Source organism: Pecten maximus, chromosome 4, assembly GCF_902652985.1.
Source record: "Pecten maximus chromosome 4, xPecMax1.1, whole genome shotgun sequence".
Classification (NCBI taxonomy): domain Eukaryota; kingdom Metazoa; phylum Mollusca; class Bivalvia; order Pectinida; family Pectinidae; genus Pecten; species Pecten maximus.
Window position 1 is genome coordinate 18,962,686 of NC_047018.1, and position 23,776 is coordinate 18,986,461.

General features: G+C 36.8%; 1 protein-coding gene across 1 annotated transcript in view; it reads right to left on the bottom strand.

Annotated features, from left to right (window-relative positions):
- LOC117325429 (serine/threonine-protein kinase RIO1-like) overlaps positions 1-23,776 on the bottom strand; it is a 34,747-nt gene that overhangs the window by 6,798 nt on the left and 4,173 nt on the right. Inside the window, exons 3-12 of the mRNA XM_033881616.1 lie at positions 20,049-20,215; positions 19,666-19,768; positions 18,476-18,554; positions 16,696-16,882; positions 15,855-15,916; positions 15,228-15,308; positions 14,712-14,798; positions 14,123-14,260; positions 12,958-13,061; positions 12,092-12,264 (exon numbers count right to left, since the gene is read on the bottom strand). Coding sequence (XP_033737507.1) covers positions 12,092-12,264; positions 12,958-13,061; positions 14,123-14,260; positions 14,712-14,798; positions 15,228-15,308; positions 15,855-15,916; positions 16,696-16,882; positions 18,476-18,554; positions 19,666-19,768; positions 20,049-20,215 — 1,181 coding nt within the window. The remainder of the gene's footprint in view (positions 1-12,091; positions 12,265-12,957; positions 13,062-14,122; positions 14,261-14,711; positions 14,799-15,227; positions 15,309-15,854; positions 15,917-16,695; positions 16,883-18,475; positions 18,555-19,665; positions 19,769-20,048; positions 20,216-23,776) is intronic.

The window sequence follows — 23,776 nt, forward strand, 5'->3', positions numbered from 1 at the left end:
TTTTGAAACTGTAAAACATCAGAGATAACTGTTTCATTATGTAAACAAAAATTGTTACCAATCTATTCAGAATTTCACTACTGGGATTATAACAATCTATCCAACATCACTACTGGATAATACATTATCATACCTTCACTACTGGGACTTTTATAGACAATCTCTCTACATCACTACTGGGAATTAATATATACAATCATACTCACACTGGGAATTATATTACAATCTATCACATTCATACTGGGATTAATACAATATATCATACATCACTACTAGGATTATATAACATCTATCATACATCCACTACTGGGATTATAGACAATCTATCATACATCACTACTGGATTAATACAATCAACATCCAATACTGGGAATTATATTACAATCTATCCCTAAATCACTACTGGGATGACTTACTTCGAGGATAGTAAGGCAAATTTACGGCGGAGAGTCAGTAATGAGGAAGGGGACACATCAGGAATCATTTATATACAATCTATCATATCATCATACTGGGACATTATATACAATGCATTACATCACTACTGGGCGATTCTATTACAATCTATCAACAATCACTACTAGGATTATATACAATCATACATCACTACTGGGGATTATATTACAAATCTAACCATACATCACTAAGTGGGATTATAACAATCTATCATTACATCACACTGGGGTTATTATACACATCTATCATACATACACTACTTGGAATTATATACAATCATACATACTACTGGGGTTGGGTTGGTTATATACCATCATTAACAATCCTACTGGGATTATATACCATCATACATCACTACTGGGATTAAATACCATCATACATCACTACTGGGATTATATACCATCATACATCACTACTGGGATTATATACCATCATACATCACTACTGGGATTATATACAATCATACATCACTACTGGGATTATATACAATCCATCATAAATCACTACTGGGATTATATACCATCATACATCACTACTGGGATTATATACCATCATACATCACTACTGGGATTATATACCATCATACATCACTACTGGGATTATATACAATCATACATCACTACTGGGATTATATACAATCATACATCACCACTGGGATTATATACCATCATACATCACTACTGGGATTATATACAATCATACATCACTACTGGGATTATATACAATCATACATCACTACTGGGATTATATACCATCATACATCACTACTGGGATTATATACCATCATACATCACTACTGGGATTATATACCATCATACATCACTACTGGGATTATATACCATCATACATCACTACTGGGATTATATACAATCATACATCACTACTGGGATTATATACAATCATACATCACTACTGGGATTATATACAATCATACATCACAACTGGGATTATATACAATCATACATCACTACTGGGATTATATACTATCATACATCACTACTGGAATTATATACAATCTATCATACATCACTACTGGGGTTATATACCATCATACATCACAACTGGGATTATATACCATCATACATCACTACTGGGATTATATACAATCTATCCTACATCACTACTGGGATTATATACAATCTATCATACATCACTACTGGGGTTATATACCATCATACATCACAACTGGGATTATATACCATCATACCTCACTACTGGGATTATATACAATCTATCATACATCACTACTGGGATTATATACCATCATACATCACTACTGGGATTATATACCATCATACATCACTACTGGGATTAAATACAATCATACATCACTACTGGGATTATATACCATCATACATCACTACTGGGATTATATACTATCATACATCACTACTGGGATTATATACAATCTATCATACATCACTACTGGGATTATATACAATCTATCATACATCACTACTGGGATTATATAAAATCATACATCACTACTGGGATTATATGCAATCTATCATACATCACTACTGGGATTATATACAATCATACATCACTACTGGGATTATATACAATCCATCATACATCACTACTGGGATTATATACAATCTATCATACATCACTACTGGGATTATATACAATCTATCATACATCACTACTGGGATTATATACCATCATATATCACTACTGGGATTATATACAATCTATCATACATCACTACTGGGATTATATACCATCATATATCACTACTGGGATTATATACAATCTATCATACATCACTACTGGGATTATATACAATCATACATCACTACTGGGATTATATACAATCTATCATACATCACTACTGGGATTATATACAATCTATCATACATCACTACTGGGATTATATACCATCATACATCACTACTGGGATTATATACAATCTATCATACATCACTACTGGGATTATATTCCATCATACATCACTACTGGGATTATATACAATCTATCATACATCACTACTGGGATTATATACAATCTATCATACATCACTACTGGGATTATATTCCATCATACATCACTACTGGGATTATATACAATCTATCATACATCACTACTGGGATTATATACCATCATACATCACTACTGGGATTATATACAATCTATCATACATCACTACTGGGATTATATTCCATCATACATCACTACTGGGATTATATACAATCTATCATACATCACTACTGGGATTATATACAATCTATCATACATCACTACTGGGATTATATACAATCTATCATACATCACTACTAGGATTATATACAATCATACATCACTACTGGGATTATATACAATCTATCATACATCACTACTAGGATTATATACAATCATACATCACTACTGGGATTATATACAATCTATCATACATCACTACTAGGATTATATACCATCATACATCACTACTGGGATTATATACAATCTATCATACATCACTACTAGGATTATATACAATCATACATCACTACTGGGATTATATACAATCTATCATACATCACTACTGGGATTATATACAGTGGACCCTCGATAATCCGAACACCTTCGTTCCCAGCCCAAACCGTCCGGATTACGAGTTTTCCGGACTACCGGATTTCGTCTACCAGGTCAAAAAAAAATTGTTGTGTAAGAGTTATCTCCCTTGACTCTATACATTAATGACGTTTCATAAACACGTCTAATAGTCAGTCATTTTAAAAAATAAATATACTTATGTTCTTGATATGATTCTTGTTTTCTTTTATTTTGTAGAAACTAAAAAATAAACAATGTTTTTAAAAGAACCTGTGAAGTGAAAGTTGTTTTATTTATAGCGGGCATATGTGACCTACAAACAACACACATGGGTTACGTCCCAGAGGTTCACAAACGAGTAGAAATTACATACGTTAAATACCTGAAATGAAATTTTTACGTAAATTATGAACCTGAAATGAAAGACCCGGTTTTTACAACTTACCAACAGTCTGTGTTTTTGTGGGTTTTTTTACTGTAAGTTAAAAACCTGAAATAAACGAACTGCTATGTACAATGTACGTTTGTTACGTAAATCAGAAACGTGAAATGAAAGACCCACTATGTACAACTTACCATTAGTCCATGCTTTTTTATATGATTTTTACGTAAGTATGAAGATACAATGAATAAGTTGCAATGTGTAGTTTGGTATGTGACACTTACTGAAGTAAATCAGGGGTATCTGACGACTTATTAGTGTGTAATTAACCCGGTTCTTGTGATCACTGCTTAATACGTAAATGTACCATGTGTGTAATTAATAACATGGATCTTTCAATGAGTCGTCATTACACGTAACGATGTTACAAGCCGATATCCTTGTTTACCCAATACAATTGTTAGTGATGTTAATTACCGATAATAAATTTATACACAACACACCAAAACAGTATGAAAGTCAAAAATTTATTGAATGGAACCAAAAACTTGTTCAGGCTCATATTAAATATTATCTAAAGGTTTTGGCATTCTTAGGGGCTGCTCATTCTTACAACTAAATAACATCAACTAACAATATTACATAATAAATTTTACTCGCTACTCAAAAGATACACCTAAACAATTAAGATACTAATTATACTATAGGGGCATGCAACCCCCAAGCTAGAGCGATCATAGCTTAGCTAGCTATGACTAATCGAGAGGAGAGAAACCTAGCTTGAGCGACCTCAAGCCACAGAGTAAGCAGTTGGTAGCTAAAAAGCAGGCAGTTCTGCTAAGACTGTTTCAGATGGGGCGACCCCCCGAGCTTGGGCGATCCCAAGCATATCATCTACATAAGAAATAAATACACAAAATATGATATAATGAATTGGGGGCAAGAAATTCCCCGAATTTATCCTCTAACTATTCCTTACTAAGAAGAGCAGCCCAAAATAAAAATGAAAATGTGACAGCTTGCATTGTAACAAAATAAAGCTTATAATTAACCAACACAGATGTACAAAAAGGTGCTGCGAGCCGGCTGCCCCAACCTGAATCAGGGAGGTAGGTTTATCCAATGCTCAGACCAGCTTGCCAGGTGTTGTCTCACCATGAGGCCTTACTTACCCCTAAACAAATGAGCCCGAAACAAGTAAAAAGACATGTAATAAATATAAATATTATAAGTAAACACATATAATAAAAACAACATATACACATGAAAAGTACAGGCAATCAAAACAAAACAACAGTATATAAATATTAAAAAGTAATTATAATATAATATAAACAATTATACACAAACCACAGTAAAGAAAACTGCAAATTATCAAAGGTGGAGGTGGGGCGGATGGTGGATGATGAATAAAACACTGCTGCTACAAATAATCACGCTGCTTGAAAATGAATGCAGGTGGCGCTATCCCCTGACGTATTTCCATTGGTCAAGAACATCACGTGATCAAAGGCGCGAGGTTAGAAATAGATATTTACTAACATGAAGACTGTGACGGGGTTTTTAAATGTTGTGTACAAACAACTATTTAGTAAACAAAATATCATTTTATACACAACACACCAAAACAGTATGAAAGTCAAAAATTTATTGAATGGAACCAAAAACTTGTTCAGGCTCATATTAAATATTATCTAAAGGTTTTGGCATTCTTAGGGGCTGCTCATTCTTACAACTAAATAACATCAACTAACAATATTACATAATAAATTTTACTCGCTACTCAAAAGATACACCTAAACAATTAAGATACTAATTATACTATAGGGGCATGCAACCCCCAAGCTAGAGCGATCATAGCTTAGCTAGCTATGACTAATCGAGAGGAGAGAAACCTAGCTTGAGCGACCTCAAGCCACAGAGTAAGCAGTTGGTAGCTAAAAAGCAGGCAGTTCTGCTAAGACTGTTTCAGATGGGGCGACCCCCCGAGCTTGGGCGATCCCAAGCATATCATCTACATAAGAAATAAATACACAAAATATGATATAATGAATTGGGGGCAAGAAATTCCCCGAATTTAAAAGCCAAATCGAAGAGGTTACAATAAAGTAACCGAATGAGAGCCCCCAAGAAAGAAATTATGTGCAAGAAGGATATGACAATGTAATATTTTTAAGAGTGTAGATAAAGTGAATCGATGATGAACTAGAAAATTATTGATTATAATCAGTACAACTAAGCACAAATTTGCCTATAGAAATTAATGCACCGTATTACATATATACACACATAATTATCATATGCTCTAAAATGAGACATTAAGAAGTTAAATGTGGTCAGTGGCACAGTAACTGGTATAAAGCTTGCAGATAAACCAAGTAATGACAAGAGTTCAAATGATTGAAAGGTTATATCACGTATGGAATAAAGCTGAAAAAGAGAGGAAAAACATACCTAATACTATAAAGTGAGATAGTATTTAAAGGAGCACTAGATTCTGCGTGTGAATGAGACAGATGCAAGAACTACATCCTTCTGATGGAGGTCTAATTAAGGAAACAGTGCCAATGATAAAGTGTTAAGGATGATAATTAGGTACTGGGAACGCACCCTGAAGATGTAAGAGGATAACAAGCTCCGTATGTCAACTATATCTACTAATAATAGACAAAGAAAGGGTTGCAGATGTCCTAAGAAAGTCAACAAACTGGTTGCCAAGACTAAGGAACTTACATACACAGAACAGGTAGTTATAATGAACCTGCCAACACTCAAACTGATTACGATGCATAAAAGGAGATACGATTAAAGTTATAAGTACTTAATGCAATAAGGATACTGAATGTAGTACAGGGCTTATACAGCTAACTTAAATAAACAAGATGTGAGTATTCCGAGAAACACCCAGAGAAGAGACTTGACTCTGTCGGACTCCAGAGAAGCAGCTTGACTCCAGGTATTTCACAGTGAAGAAAGAAATTGAGTATTCAAAACTAAAGAAGGGGCTTGACTCTACTGAACAGCAGAAATACAATAAGGATACTGAATGGTGTACAGGGCTTAAACAGCTAACTTAAATTAACAAGACTTGAGTATTTGGAGAAACACCCAGAGAAGAAACTTGGCTCTGATGAACTCCAGAGAAGCAACTTGACTCCAGGTATTTCACGGTGAAGAAAGAAAATGGAGTACTCGAAACTTATAGAAGGAGCTTGACTCTACTGAACCGCAGAGAAGCAACTTGACTCTAAAATGCCTGACTTAGAGAAGAAGCTTGACTCTACTTGACAGCAGAGAAGCAACTTGACTCTAAAATGCTTGACTTAGAGAAGAAGCTTGACTCTACTTGACAGCAGAGAAGCAACTTGACTCTAAAATGCCTGACTTAGAGAAGAAGCTTGACTCTACTTGACAGCAGAGAAGCAACTTGACTCTAAATCATTCATACTGAAAGGTCCTACTAGAGAAGAAGCTTGACCCTACTGAGCCATAGAGAAGCGACTTGACTCTAGTACCCCTGTAGTGACAAACTTGACTCCTATGTGCTACTGAGAATACCCTTGGCTCAGAGTCGCAGTGACTCATGAGAAGAGACTTGACTCGCAGACACAGCTGAGAAGACCCTTGACTCTTGAGTTGTGATTACTCATGAGAAGAGTTTTGACTCATGATTGGAGAAGCGATGACATGACTGCATAAACTAACGAATCAAAACACAGCGAAGTAGTAGCTGGTGGCATGACAAACTTGACTCCTAAGTGCTACTGAGAAGACCCTTGGCTCTGAGTCTCAGTGACTCGTGAGAAGAGACTTGACTCGCAGACACAGCTGAGAAGAGTTTTGACTCTGAGTGTGATTACTCATGAGAAGAGTTTTGACTCATGATTGGAGAAGCAAGACCTGACTACGTAAGCTAACGAATCAAAACACAGCGAAGTAGTAGGTAGCTAGTGCGGGACACTCTTGACTAAGTGCTACTGAGAAGACTACATACTTTGAGTCGCAGTGACTCATGAGAAGAGACTTGACTCGCAGACACAGCTGAGAAAACCCTTGACTCTTGAGTTGTGATTACTCATGAGAAGAGTTTTGACTCATGATTGGAGAAGCGATGACATGACTGCATAAACTAACGAATCAAAACACAGCGAAGTAGTAGCTGGTGGCATGACAAACTTGACTCCTAAGTGCTACTGAGAAGATACTGAGAAGACCCTTGGCTCTGAGCCTCAGTGATTCGTGAGAAGAAACTTGACTCGCAGACACAGCTGAGAAGACCCTTGACTTCGAGTTATGACAACTCAAGAGAAGAGTGACTTGATTGTGGTTGAAGACATGACCTGATTACCCACAAAATAAACAAATAAAACATGGCATAGGTTGGTGGCTATTGTAAGGAAAAACTTCACTTCTTATGGCTGCTGAGAAGATCCTAGACTTTAAGTTGTGATTACTCATGAGATGAGTGACTTGACTCGTAATAGAAGAGGCTTGATCTGACTGATAACTAATTAAACCTAGTACATGATAATAACAATCTAGTAACAGACTAAATAAAGTGAGGAAGAAACATCATCTCTATATATATCTATGACAAAGCTCTCCTTAACAGTTGCATAATATATTCCGCACAAGTATAAACAAGAATCTGTGACAAGTACAAGGAAAACAATAATGCTAGATACAGATAAAAGGTGTGACAGCTATGCCGTAAACCAATTATTTAGAAATATCTGTGACAAGTACATAGAAAACAGTAACGCTAGATACAGATAGAAGGTGTGAACGCGAAGATATAAATGTTTACTAGAGTAACAAGTATCGAGGATGCTCCTCTGATATCCACGCTGTAACCAAAGTCTGGTCAGGTACAACAAGTCAAAATAGACAGATTGATGAGTAATCTCACCGCTGAAAAGTCCAAGACAACTGAGTTGGAAGCATAGTAAGCTGATGCTACGATTTCCACTTTATCTGCATGTCGCTATCATCGGGAGATGGAAACGCATAATGTAGTTCGGTGAGTTTCCGAGTCGTCTGTATGTAGTTATCAAAGTTGTTCGTTGATTATCCGAGGAGTCTGCATGTCGTAATCGTCGGGAGATTGAAATTCCGACTAGTTAAGTTGTTCGGTTAGTTCCGAGTACACTGCATGTCGTAATATCGCGAGATGGAAATCTAGACTAATAATGTTGTACGTGTAGTTCCTTAATTATTTTTCCTTAAATCAGATAATTACCCCTACAAAATTAACCGTAAGCGCCAAAGAAAACGATGCAATGCCCTACAGTGTTCGACAAGACATGGGCGCTGCCATCTTGAATCCCGCACGGAATCCTGGGATCGCGCACCAAGCTGCTGGTAGTGACGCGTTCCTGACCTGCTTGGCCGCCATGTTAGATGACCCGAGACGGTTTACAAACTGATGTCTTTCGATTTCCACTAGCACGAATAAGTCACACACAAGTTAGATCCCGATAGCAAAGAAAACACATTGTGGTTGCATAAAGACTGTTAGGATCCAAATAGGAAATACACAGCTCGATGACGAATGACATTCGTCAATGTAAACTAAAGGAAATGTCCTCGACACACGTCGATAAAAATGTAAACAAACACAACACACGTGTAAATACCGTTATTGGTGTGTACTTCACTGTCGTAGGAGACGACAACTCCAGGCAAAACACTCGTAAGTTCAAAAGTCAATAGGAGTTGTTGCGACGAAAGTAAACAATAGGAGAAAATAATGATGAATAAAACACTGCTGCTACAAATAATCACGCTGCTTGAAAATGAATGCAGGTGGCGCTATCCCCTGACGTATTTCCATTGGTCAAGAACATCACGTGATCAAAGGCGCGAGGTTAGAAATAGATATTTACTAACATGAAGACTGTGACGGGGTTTTTAAATGTTGTGTACAAACAACTATTTAGTAAACAAAATATCATTTTATTACATGCATTTGTGATTGATTAAGTATCGTATCACATACTGTATGTTAGTGAATTAATTATTGCTAACTACGAAATAGCACTATGTAAAATAACTATAATAGATATTGTACGTCAAGTTGATCAAAGCAAGACCAGTCTACACTATAAAACCCTTTAATACTGTAGCATTTAGGTCGATCGTAAAGAAAAGCAATGTACCGTTATAAAAACAGAGCTACATTGTAACACAGGTAAACACCCGGGGCTATGACCTGGCAGCGGTCGCTATGACTACGCACAGTGTCAAGCGATAGTCTGTACAGCTGTCGACACGGGTGACTTGCCCGACATTTTTCTCTCCTCGTGGTGAAAAAATCGTCCGGATTATCGGGGGAAATTTACTAATGAAAAGTACTTTCCGTTCCCAAAATGGGCTTCCGGAATCGGAAACCGAATTTCCGGACTGGTGAGTACAAATAACGTTACGGAAATCCGTTCCCGTGCTTTTCCGTCCGGACTGCGAGTTTTCCGGACTATCGGCGTCCGGATTATCGCGGGTCCACTGTACAATCTATCCTACATCACTACTGGGATTATATACCATCATACATCACTACTGGGATTATATACAATCTATCATACATCACTACTGGGATTATATACAATCTATCATACATCACTACTGGGATTATATACAATCATACATCACTACTGGGATTATATACAATCATACATCACTACTGGGATTATATACAATCTATCATACATCACTACTGGGATTATATACCATCATACATCACTACTGGGATTATATACAATCATACATCACTACTGGGATTATATACAATCATACATCACTACTGGGATTATATACCATCATACATCACTACTGGGATTATATACCATCATACATCACTACTGGGATTATATACCATCATACATCACTACTGGGATTATATACCATCATACATCACTACTGGGATTATATACAATCATACATCACTACTGGGATTATATACAATCATACATCACTACTGGGATTATATACAATCATACATCACTACTGGGATTATATACAATCATACATCACTACTGGGATTATATACTATCATACATCACTACTGGAATTATATACAATCTATCATACATCACTACTGGGGTTATATACCATCATACATCACAACTGGGATTATATACCATCATACATCACTACTGGGATTATATACAATCTATCCTACATCACTACTGGGATTATATACAATCTATCATACATCACTACTGGGGTTATATACCATCATACATCACAACTGGGATTATATACCATCATACCTCACTACTGGGATTATATACAATCTATCATACATCACTACTGGGATTATATACCATCATACATCACTACTGGGATTATATACCATCATACATCACTACTGGGATTATATACCATCATACATCACTACTGGGATTATATACCATCATACATCACTACTGGGATTATATACAATCTATCATACATCACTACTGGGATTATATACCATCATACATCACTACTGGGATTATATACAATCATACATCACTACTGGGATTATATACAATCTATCATACATCACTACTGGGATTATATACAATCCATCATACATCACTACTGGGATTATATACCATCATACATCACTACTGGGATTATATACCATCATACATCACTACTGGGATTATATACCATCATACATCACTACTGGGATTATATACCATCATACATCACTACTGGGATTATATATAATATATCATACATCACTACTGGGATTATATACAATCATACATCACTACTGGGATTATATACAATCTATCATACATCACTACTGGGATTATATACAATCCATCATACATCACTACTGGGATTATATACAATCATACATCACTACTGGGATTATATACAATATATCATACATTACTACTGGAATTATATACAATATATCATACATCACTAGGGAGATTACCCTAACCTTTACACTCCCACACACAAGGGAGATTACCCTAACCTTTACACTCCCACACACAAGGGAGATTACTCTAACCTTTACACTCCCACACACAAGGGAGATTACCCTAACCTTCACACTCCCACACACAAGGGAGATTACCCTAACCTTTACACTCCCACACACAAGGGAGATTACCCTAACCTTTACACTCCCACACACAAGGGAGATTACCCAAACCTTCACACTCCCACACACAAGGGAGATTACCCTAACCTTTACACTCCCACACACAAGGGAGATTACCCTAACCTTTACACTCCCACACACAAGGGAGATTACTCTAACCTTTACACTCCCACACACAAGGGAGATTACCCTAACCTTTACACTCCCACACACAAGGGAGATTACCCTAACCTTTACACTCCCACACACAAGGGAGATTACCCTAACCTTTACACTCCCACACACAAGGGAGATTACCCTAACCTTTACACTCCCACACACAAGGGAGATTACTCTAACCTTTACACTCCCACACACAAGGGAGATTACCCTAACCTTTACACTCCCACACACAAGGGAGATTACCCTAACCTTTACACTCCCACACACAAGGGAGATTACCCTAACCTTTACACTCCCACACACAAGGGAGATTACCCTAACCTTTACACTCCCACACACAAGGGAGATTACCCTAACCTTTACACTCCCACACACAAGGGAGATTACCCTAACCTTTACACTCCCACACACAAGGGGGACAGGGATATTATCAGTAGAATCAACAGTTTCTCTACCTCATCATCAATTTTCTGCTGTTCTGTGATATCGTCCTGCGTGCGATTGGCTGACATCTCCATCACATGATCTAGGTAAGCATCAATGTTGTCGTCGGTAATGGTCACATCCGTGACAAAATCAAAAAGCTCTTTCATCGTCAATGTACACACACCCTTCTTCCTGAAGAAATCTAAAAAAAAAAAAAAAAAAAAAATATATATTTAGTCCTCAGGACCATTTGTTAATACAATGTATTGGCTAAATACAATTATCCAAGAATTCTTTGACCCTAACAGCTTTCAAAGTGGGTAAAGAGGATAAACTCATTTAAACAAACTAATATCTCTTTACTCTTCCAGATTGCTCTAAGTCTCTTGGTTATTCAAAACCTTTCTTTTTACAAAATTGAGCCTTATATAGTACTGCCCCTATTGTCCACTTGGATATGCTGGGATTATAAAGACTGAACCCTATATAGCACTGCCCCTATTATCTACATGGATAAGCTGGGAATAAATAGGATTATAGAAGTGTCACGGCAACAGGAATCAATATCATATACTATATTCAACCTAATAAGTACATCGTCAGCTTTTCTCAGGAAAAGAGGATGGGTATGTTCATTGAAACATCAGCCAATACAACATTCTAATTGAGGAAAAGAAACATAATTATACAAATGAAAAAAAATCAGTTTTATTCTCTCAACAAAAAATTTCACACAGAAATTTTCCTCTGAATGTGGTTTTATTAACGTAACCCTTTTGTGTTTTTGTAAGTTCACAGTGCACATATTAGGTATAATATGGTATTACCTAGATAGAATACGGTATTACCCAGATAGAATATGGTATTACCTAATAACCTGTTCTGATAACTGTACCTGTGATATTTGTGCAGTCTTTCCTGAGGAACTCGAGAGCATGGGGATGGTCATGCTCCACTGATTGTGATACATCGATTACATACACATTGCCTTCGTGGTATCTGTACAGAAAACAACAGAGGATATACACACCTCAAAAAATAGTCTCATTCCTTTGATTTAAATATTCAAATATACAGTACAAACATTCTTAATACAGGAAGTTTATAGACTGGTATGACTTACAGCATATTAAACTCGCTGAGGTCGGCATGTATGAGTGACACTACAGACTGATAGGACTCACAACATATTAAACTCGCTGAGGTCGGCGTGTATGAGTGACACTACAGACTGGTATGACTTACAGCATATTAAACTCGCTGAGGTCGGCGTGTACGAGTGACGCTACAGACTGATAGGACTCACAACATATTAAACTCGCTGAGGTCGGCGTGTACGAGTGCCGCTACAGACTGATAGGACTCACAACATATTAAATTCGCTGAGGTCGGTGTGTACGAGTGATATGACTTACAACATATTAAACTCGCTGAGGTCGGCGTGTACGAGTGATATGACTTACAGCATATTAAACTCGCTGAGGTCGGCATGTACGAGTGCCGCTACAGACTGATAGGACTCACAACATATTAAACTCGCTGAGGTCGGCGTGTATGAGTGACACTACAGACTGGTATGACTTACAGCATATTAAACTCGCTGAGGTCGGCGTGTACGAGTGACGCTACAGACTGATAGGACTCACAACATATTAAACTCGCTGAGGTCGGCGTGTACGAGTGCCGCTACAGACTGATAGGACTCACAACATATTAAACTCGCTGAGGTCGGCGTGTACGAGTGATATGACTTACAACATATTAAACTCGCTGAGGTCGGCGTGTACGAGTGACGCTACAGACTGATAGGACTCACAACATATTAAACTCGCTGAGGTCGGCGTGTATGAGTGACACTACAGACTGGTATGACTTACAACATATTAAACTCGCTGAGGTTGGTGTGTATGAGTGCCGCTACAGACTGATAGGACTTACAACATATTAAACACGCTGAGGTCGGCGTGTATGAGTGATGCTATAGACTGATAGGACTTACAACATATTAAACTCGCTGAGGTCGGCGTGTATGAGTGATTCTACAGACTGATAGGACTTACAACATATTAAACTCGCTGAGGTCGGCGTGTATGAGTTTACACGTGTGATACAGTGTCCGCACCATATGGATACACTGAAGATAGAGTTCTCGAGCCTTTGAATCTGAGATGTCGCAGTCCTTCAACAGTGGTGCAGGCCTGTAACAAAACGTAAGGTTCAGAGGTCAAGGTCAAGGCTGATGAGTGATATACATCATAGGGTATATTACACTTGTGACATAAGACATATGTAGTAATATTACATTGGAGAATTCAGTTGATAACTGGGTGATTCTGTAATAAACATATTACATACATAATTGTCAAACTTTAAAACATTTCCATAAATATGATCATGCTTAATCGAAGTTTCAGGCCTCAGAATAGTAGTCATACCTCGCATTTTGACAAATGAAATTCCTTAAAACTGAACATTTCAAGCTGCTGATGGAATTACCTGCTACTGGATTTTGAAAATTATGAATAATAAGTATGTTTTACTGAAATATTTTGGGTCAAAAATCAGTAATCTTACACCCAAATCATGAGGTTACAAGTATGATATTAGAACAGAATTGTATACAAACACTACAGCCTGTTGATCACTCACCAGCCATCAGTACCTATAAAGTCCATGACAAGGACGTGACTACGGAGGAACACTGGCTCTGGACACAGAATACCGGACTGATGAATCCTGTTATAGTGGAACAGTACAGACCATTAGGTACAGTTATAACATTACCAAATCAAAGTACTGGAAGTACTGTAACTGTTGAATTTAGAATTAAAACTTTTAAAGTCGAACAGCATCTATTAAAACTTTTAAAGTCGAACAGCATCTATCTCCTGGACAATCTGTTTAGGAATTAATTTAATTTAATGTAAGAAAGACCTGCATGAAGTTTGAGTTTGATCGTCCCAAGGGAACTTCACATATTATTTTTTCTTTTTCCCACCTTTTTTTTCAAAGTTTATCCTGATAATTTTCTACGCCCTACCCCTTCACCTCCTTCACCACCCAACCACTTCTGCAATTACAGCCAATTTAACACATATCAAATTAAATTGTTGAAAACAGTTGGTAAGCTGAATAGATGGTTGTTTCTGTAAAGGACTTATTTACCTGATAAGGTTCCTCATTTCCTTCTCAGCCCAAGTCTTCACCATTTTCCTGGGGTTGTGCTTACAGTAGCCATGTCTGAATCTGTTAAGATCAATATAAAACAGTGAGTTTATGGGTAACAAAGAAACACAGTATGACAAAGGAAGCCATTATTTACTCAAGGCGTGGATCAAGATCTACAACACAAAATCAGTTCATGGAATTTCCTCTTAATCATATCCTAGCTGTCATGGACAACGTCGAGGCCGAGGGTATAAAAATATAGCCCCCCCCTGGACTTCATCTTAGCAAGGTAAAAATGATATTCATAAGTAATGATGATACACAGCCCTATAACCTGACATGATCAGAGTAACAAATCATCTATTATATGATCATTGTGGGTATATGTGTGATACATCATACAGTATTATCTAGGTGTTGTACTGTCTCCTAGGAGTACAACATTCCAATAACACATTCCAGGGATGTCTATGGAATCAGTACAGTACACACAATATATGTTAGATTTGATGGTCATACGGAAGTTCTCTGAAGGGTAACATAAATATGTAACAGCACTGTTTAGAGTTATAAACTTACTTAGGTTCAAATAAACATGTTTTACTTTAGAACTTTGGTAATTACCTGAATTCTCCCGTTACATATTTGTCTCGATCCTTGAACACCAGAATGGAGGTCTTGTACACCTACAAACGAAAATTTTCATTTCATTGTTCAAAGCATAATGAATTTAATTCTAACGTAAAAGTAAATAAATGATTTGAATGTTTTACACACTTTTACTGTAACACACGTATATGAGAACTGCTCAGGCCTACACATGATTTGTAATAGTGATTTCATAACTTATCATTTGGGAAATATGGCAGGAATTTGGATAATAGAAAGTTTTAATACATATATGTGACAATCTCCTCTACTTCATTGAGGTTTCCTATAAAGCTGTAGGTAAATTTTTACACAAAACAAAAAATAATTTAGACTCAATTAAACCTCAGTTGACCTTGTAAAGTAAACTAAACTAAAACAGTCTTTGACAAATAACTAAAATGTATCTTGAGAGGCAAACGAAATGTGAAATTACACAATCGGTGCATCATTGCTAACTACAGTGACCAAATATCTAGTCACAGCCTTAAAAATCAAGGAAGAAAGTATGGTATAGTTACCACATTTATAAGTATTGTGATGACATTTTATTATATCTTAATATTTTTAATATCATCTTTGCTTATAAAATTTGATTTGAAATTTTTCATTTCATCAAATGATCAAAAGTAAGATATAACAGGTGATTTTATGATGCTCATGATTTGAACAGAGGCCATGATACGACCAATATCAGGTTGACTTGATTAAATCTGGTGAGGTGGTCACACAACAATGAGGATTTGATTAACCAGGAATATTCTGAGCAGGTAAACAGATGGAAATTGAACTACATTTAGAGTGACCTTAAACTGACCTTGACTGCACGGTCGGATCCATCTTTAGCTGTAGCATGGTACACGTTGGCCTCCTTCCCTGTACTTATACAGCCATTGATCTCGGTGATGATGCCCTTACTCAACATCTTAAACAGTATCATACGTGTGCGAGGGTCCATCACCTGTTCAGCTGTGGCTCTGTCAGCCTTGTCCTTACGCTGATACCTACAATCCATCAGGTTCACCACTGTTATTACCACTATATCACACTACCAATTCAGATGGAATACATACCTGATGTATATGTAATGGCCTATATATATACCTACAACCCATCAGGTTCACCACTGTTATCACCACTGTATAACACTACCAATTCAGATGGAATACATACCAGATATGTATGTAATGGCCTATATATATACCTACAACCCATCAGGTTCACCACTGTTATTACCACTATATCACACTACCAATTCAGATGGAATACATACCTGATGTGTATGTAATGGCCTATATATATACCTACAACCCATCAGGTTCACCACTGTTATTACCACTATATAACACTACCAATTCAGATGGAATACATACCTGATGTGTATGTGATGGCCTATATATATACCTACATTCATCAGGTTCACCACTGTTATCACCACTATATCACACTACCACTTCAGATGGAATACATACCTAATGTATATGTGATGGCCTATATATATAGCTACAATCATCAGGTTCACCACTATATGTTATTACCACTATATAACACTACCAATTCAGATGGAATACATACCAGATATGTATGTGATGGCCTATATATATACCTACAAACCATCAGGTTCACTATGGTATTACCACTATATCACACTACCAATTCAGATGGAATACATACCTGATGTATATGTAATGGCCTATATATATACCTACAAACCATCAGGTTCACCACTGTTATCACCACTATATAACACTACCAATTCAGATGGAATACATACCTGATGTGTATGTGATGGCCTATATATATACCTACAAACCATCAGGTTCACTATGGTATTACCACTATATCACACTACCAATTCAGATGGAATACATACCTGATGTATATGTAATGGCCTATATATATAGCTACAATCATCAGGTTCACCACTGTTATCACCACTATATAACACTACCAATTCAGATGGAATACATACCTGATGTGTATGTGATGGCCTATATATATAGCTACAATCATCAGGTTCACCACTGTTATTACCAGTATATAACACTACCAATTCAGATGGAATACATACCTGATGTATATGTGATGGCCTATATATATAGCTACAATCATCAGGTTCACCACTGTTATCACCACTAAATCACACTACCAATTCAGATGGAATACATACCTGATGTGTATGTGATGGCCTATATATATAGCTACAATCATCAGGTTCACCACTATATGTTATTACCACTATATAACACTACCAATTCAGATGGAATACATACCAGACATATATGTAATGGCCTATATATATAGCTACATCATTATTATGATGGTTAATACTGGATACCATTGACCTTCCAATAAAAATGGCTTTACTATTTATAAAACAAACACACACAATACATACACTAGCTTCAGATCAATTAATGACCACTCAAATTCTCAACAAAATGTACAAGTAAGTACATCAAAAATAATTTTTATTCAATTCACAATATCTGACATCTTTTCTTTGTCTCCATTAAAAGTTTTTTACATGATTTCCCTTTCTTTGAGAGCTGCCTGGTAGTACTTTGCCAGAACCAGAAGAATCAGAACTATAGTACCTGTCATTGTTCATTTTCTTCCCAGCATTCATCAGTCCCGACATCGCTGTATTTGTCAGCTTAGGGCCGGAGTATTGTTCTGTAATTGAGGAAGAAAAATATAATGGTAAATGGTCTAACAACTAGTAATGGATGTTTTATGAGTGATGTCACAGTGACTACAATGTCACCTTAAATGTACAAGATTTTAACAACAAATCGACAGGGTTTTTAGTAAACACTATAATCTTATGTACACCAAGGTGTTAAATGTACAAAATTTTAACATCAGATTGACAGGGTTTTTTGTCAACAATTTGATCTCATGTACAGTGAGGTGGTAAAACATCAACTTGTTGAGGAAATCTACCTTGATACTGTTATGACTGATACCCTGACCAGTAAATCCCTGTCAACACACACCACCACAAGGTGACCTGTCAATACACACCACCACAAGGTGACCTGTCAATACACAACACCACAAGGTGACCTGTCAATACACACCACCACAAGGTGACCTGTCAATACACACCACCACAAGGTGACCTGTCAATACACACAACCACATGGTGACCTGTCAATACACACCACCACAAGGTGACCTGTCAATACACACCACCACATGGAGATCTGTCAATACATATCACGACAAGTTGACCTGTCAATACACACCACCACATGGTGATCTGTCAATACGACACCACGACAAGGTGACCTGTCAATACACATCACGACAAGTTGATCTGTCAATACACACCACCACAAGGTGACCTGTCAATACACACCACCACAAGGTGACCTGTCAATACACACCACCACAAGGTGACCTGTCAATACACACCACCACAAGGTGACCTGTCAATACACACCACCACAAGGTGACCTGTCAATACAACACCACCACAAGGTGACCTGTCAATACACATCACGACAAGGTGACCTGTCAATACACACCACCACAAGGTGACCTGTCAATACAACACCACCACAAGGTGACCTGTCAATACTCACCACCACAAGGTGACCTGTCAATACAACACCACCACAAGGTGACCTGTCAATACACATCACGACAAGGTGACCTGTCAATACACACCACCACAAGGTGATCTGTCAATACACACCACTTCTAGGTGACCTGTCAATACACACCAACACAAAGTGACCTGTCAATACACACCACCACAATGTAACCTGTCAATACTCACCGACATTGATTTTGTCTACAAATTTTCTCATAGTTTTATCTGTTGGTTGGAAATGCTTGGGACCTTTTGTGGGATTCTGGTTTGGCTGTCGATTTGAATTGGGCTAAAACAGGGAGCGATAACTATACTACAACTGATAATTATAATGACAGTCACAAACAATCATAATTATTGAAACATACATCATTGCTACAGCTCAAGAGATTTAAATGAGTTATTTTCTCAAAGAAAGATCTTCAATTTTTATTCTTTTAAAGATATTGGCATATAATTTCATTATCAATCTATGTATCCTGTAATTAGCCCAGTGTATGCACTTATTACAGGGCAGTGAATGTTTGCTGTTATATACACTGCTATTTTTAAAATTACACAGGCACTACCTGTTGGCTGTGAGAGGTGACAGCATTGTATTTTTTGGTAAAGTCTCCTGTCATCCCATCCCAATCATAGTTATCGTCATCATCCTCCTCCTCCTCCTCTTCCTCCCAATATCCATCATCCGCTGTATTACTTTGTGTATTGTCATCATGTAGATCAAGCTCGTTAACTGAAAGATTGTAGTTATTAAATTATTATCAAGTGGTGTGTGTATATATCAGGATAGTGTGTATATATCAGGACAGTGTATGTATATCAGGACAGTGTGTATATATGTATTTATTACATTTTTACCAGTGAAATATCAAAAATTATTCATTCTATAAAAGTGATATTTTTCACTAGTGAAGAATATCATATTTTTCACAAGTGAAAAATATTACTTTTGCTGATTTGACCAATCAAATTTATGATTAGAAAATAGCAAAATTATTGACCAATCAGAAAGCCCGACATATATGTCAGCGCCTGGACAGTGGAAACTACTTTTTTTGTTTACAAATTATCGCTGAAGTCCTAGTTAGCATACAAGGTAGGGTTTTCGTTGATAAAAAATGTAATAAACAGAATATCTAACAGTGTCTTAAGTAAAACCAAATATATTTCACTCGTGTGGCTAATATTTTGATATTTTTCACTCGGGCTGCGCACTCGTGAAAAATATCAAAATATTAGCCCCACTCGAGAAATATATTTGATATTACTGAAGACACTGTTAGATATCCTCTATATATCAGGACAGTGTGTATATATGTATATATCAGTAGAGTGTGTATATATCAGGACAGTGTATGTACAGTGGACCCTCGATAATCCAAACACCTTCGTTCCCAGTCCAAACCGTCCGGATTACGAGTTTTCCGGACTGCCGAATTTCGTGTACCAGGTCAAAAAAAATTGTCGTGTAAGAGTTATCTCCCTTGATTATATACAATCCGGGACGTTTCATAAACACGTCTAATTGTCAGACTTTTTAACAATAAATATACTTATGTTTCTGATATGATTCTTGTTTTGTTTTGTAGAAAGTAAAAAATAAACTATGTTTTTAAAAGAACATGTAAAGTGAAAGTTGTTTTATTTATAGAGGGCATATGTGACCTACAAACAACACACATGTGTCACGTCCCGGAGGTTCACAAACAAGTAGAAATTACAAATGTTACATACTTTAAATAAAATACCCGGATTTTACAACTTACCATCAGTCCATGTTTTTTTTATGATTTTTACGTACCAGAAACCCCAAGCTATCTATTTAAAAGTACGCGACACCAGCGAGAACTACCCAAGATGTCCGATAATTATACTAAACCCGTATTCACTTAACAATGTGACGCTTAGTTAAGTATCAGACGACTAATGACTAATTTGTGTGTAATCAACCCAGTTGTTGTGATCACTGCTTAATACGTAAATGTGTATGTAATTAATAACATGCATCTTTCAATGAGTCGTCGTTTCACGTAACGGTGTTACAAAGCCGATATCCGTGTTTTACCCAATACAAGTGTTAATGATGTTAATTACCGATCATAAATGTATTACATGTATTTGAGATTGATTAATTATCGGATCACGTACTGTATGTTTGTGCATAAATTCTGTAACATTTAGGTCGTAGAGAAAAAGCAATGTACCGTTATAAAAACAAAAGCTACACATTGTATCACAGGTAAACACCTGGGGCTATGACCTGGCAGAGGTCGCTATGACTACGCACAGTGTCAAGCGATAGTCTGTACAGCTGTCGACACGGGTGACTTGCCCCGACATTTTATTCTCCTCGTGGTGAAAAATCGTCCGGATTATTGAGGGAAATTTACTAATGAAAAGTACGTTCCGTTCCCAAAATGGGCTTCCGGAATCGGAATCCGAATTTCCGGACTGGTGAGTACAAATAACGTTACGGAAATCCGTTCCCGTGCAATTCCGTCCGGACTGTGAGTTTTCCGGACTATCGGCGTCCGGATTATCGCGGGTCCACTGTATATCAGGACAGTGTGTGTATATATCAGGACAGTGTGTAGATATCAGGACAGTGTGTATATATCAGGACAGTGTGTATATAGAGGTTACACAACGAGTGGTTGTTGGATATGGAATTTATTTCACACGAGTAAGTTATTTTTTTAAAGTTACAAAAGACACGAGCTTTAGCGAGTGTTTTTTGCAACTTTTAAAAAATAACTTACGAGTGTGAAATAAATTCCATATCCAACAATTTCAAGTCGTGTGACCTGTTTCTACCACAATAATATGGGCTTGAATCAAAGGGAAACGTGGACAAGTATAATTTCGCGTATGCAAATAAAGTGTACCGGTGACGTCCGGGACCCGGTGATGTGACGTCATTAGATTATTGATGACGTCAATAACAATTGCAGCTTGGGTCAAAGTTCACCGTGTTAGCCAATCAAAATGCGTACAGAGTTTATACCACATGTGGTATAAACAGATTGTTAATCAACAGCTTTAATGATTAACTGATGGTCTGAGAGTTGAATAACACAGGGTATTGTGGTAGAAATATGTATATATCAGGACAGTGTGTGTATATGTATATATCAGGAGAGTGTGTATATATCAGGACAGTATGTGTATATCAGGATAGTGTGTATATATCAGGATAGTGTGTATATATCAGGACAGTATGTGTATATCAGGATAGTGTGTATATATCAGGAGAGTGTGTATATATCAAGACAGTGTGTATATATCAAGACAGTGTGTATATATCAGGACAGTGTATGTATATCAGGACAGTGTGTGTATATCAGGACAGTGTATATATATGTATATATCAGGACAGTGTGTATATATCAGGACAGTGTGTATATATCAGGACAGTGTGTATATATGTATATATCAGGACAGTGTGTATATATCAGGACAGTATGTATATATCAGGACAGTGTGTATATATCAGGACAGTGTGTGTATATCAGGACAGTGTGTATATATCAGGACAGTGTATATATCAGGACAGTGTGTATATATCAGGACAGTGTGTGTATATCAGGACAGTGTGTGTATATCAGGACAGTGTGTGTATATCAGGACAGTGTGTGTATATCAGGACAGTGTATATATTAGGACAGTGTGTGTATATCAGGACAGTGTGTATATATCAGGACAGTGTATATATCAGGACAGTGTGTGTATATCAGGACAGTGTGTGTATATCAGGACAGTGTATATATCAGGACAGTGTGTGTATATCAGGACAGTGTGTGTATATCAGGACAGTGTGTATATATCAGGATAGTGTGTATATATGTATATATCAGGACAGTGTGTATATATGTATATATCAGGACAGTGTGTATATATCAGGACAGTGTGTATATATCAAGACAGTGTGTATATATGAATATATCAGGACAGTGTGTATATATCAAGACAGTGTGTATGTATGTATATATCAGGACAGTGTGTATATATGTATATATCAGGACAGTGTGTATATATGTATATATCAAGACAGTGTGTATATATGTATATATCAGGACAGTGTGTATATATCAGGACAGTGTGTATATATCAAGACAGTGTGTATATATGTATATATCAGGACAGTGTGTATATATCAGGACAGTGTGTATATATCAGGAGTGTGTATATATCAGGACAGTGTATATATCAGGACAGTGTGTGTATATCAGGACAGTGTGTATATATCAGGATAGTGTGTATATATGTATATATCAGGACAGTGTGTATATATGTA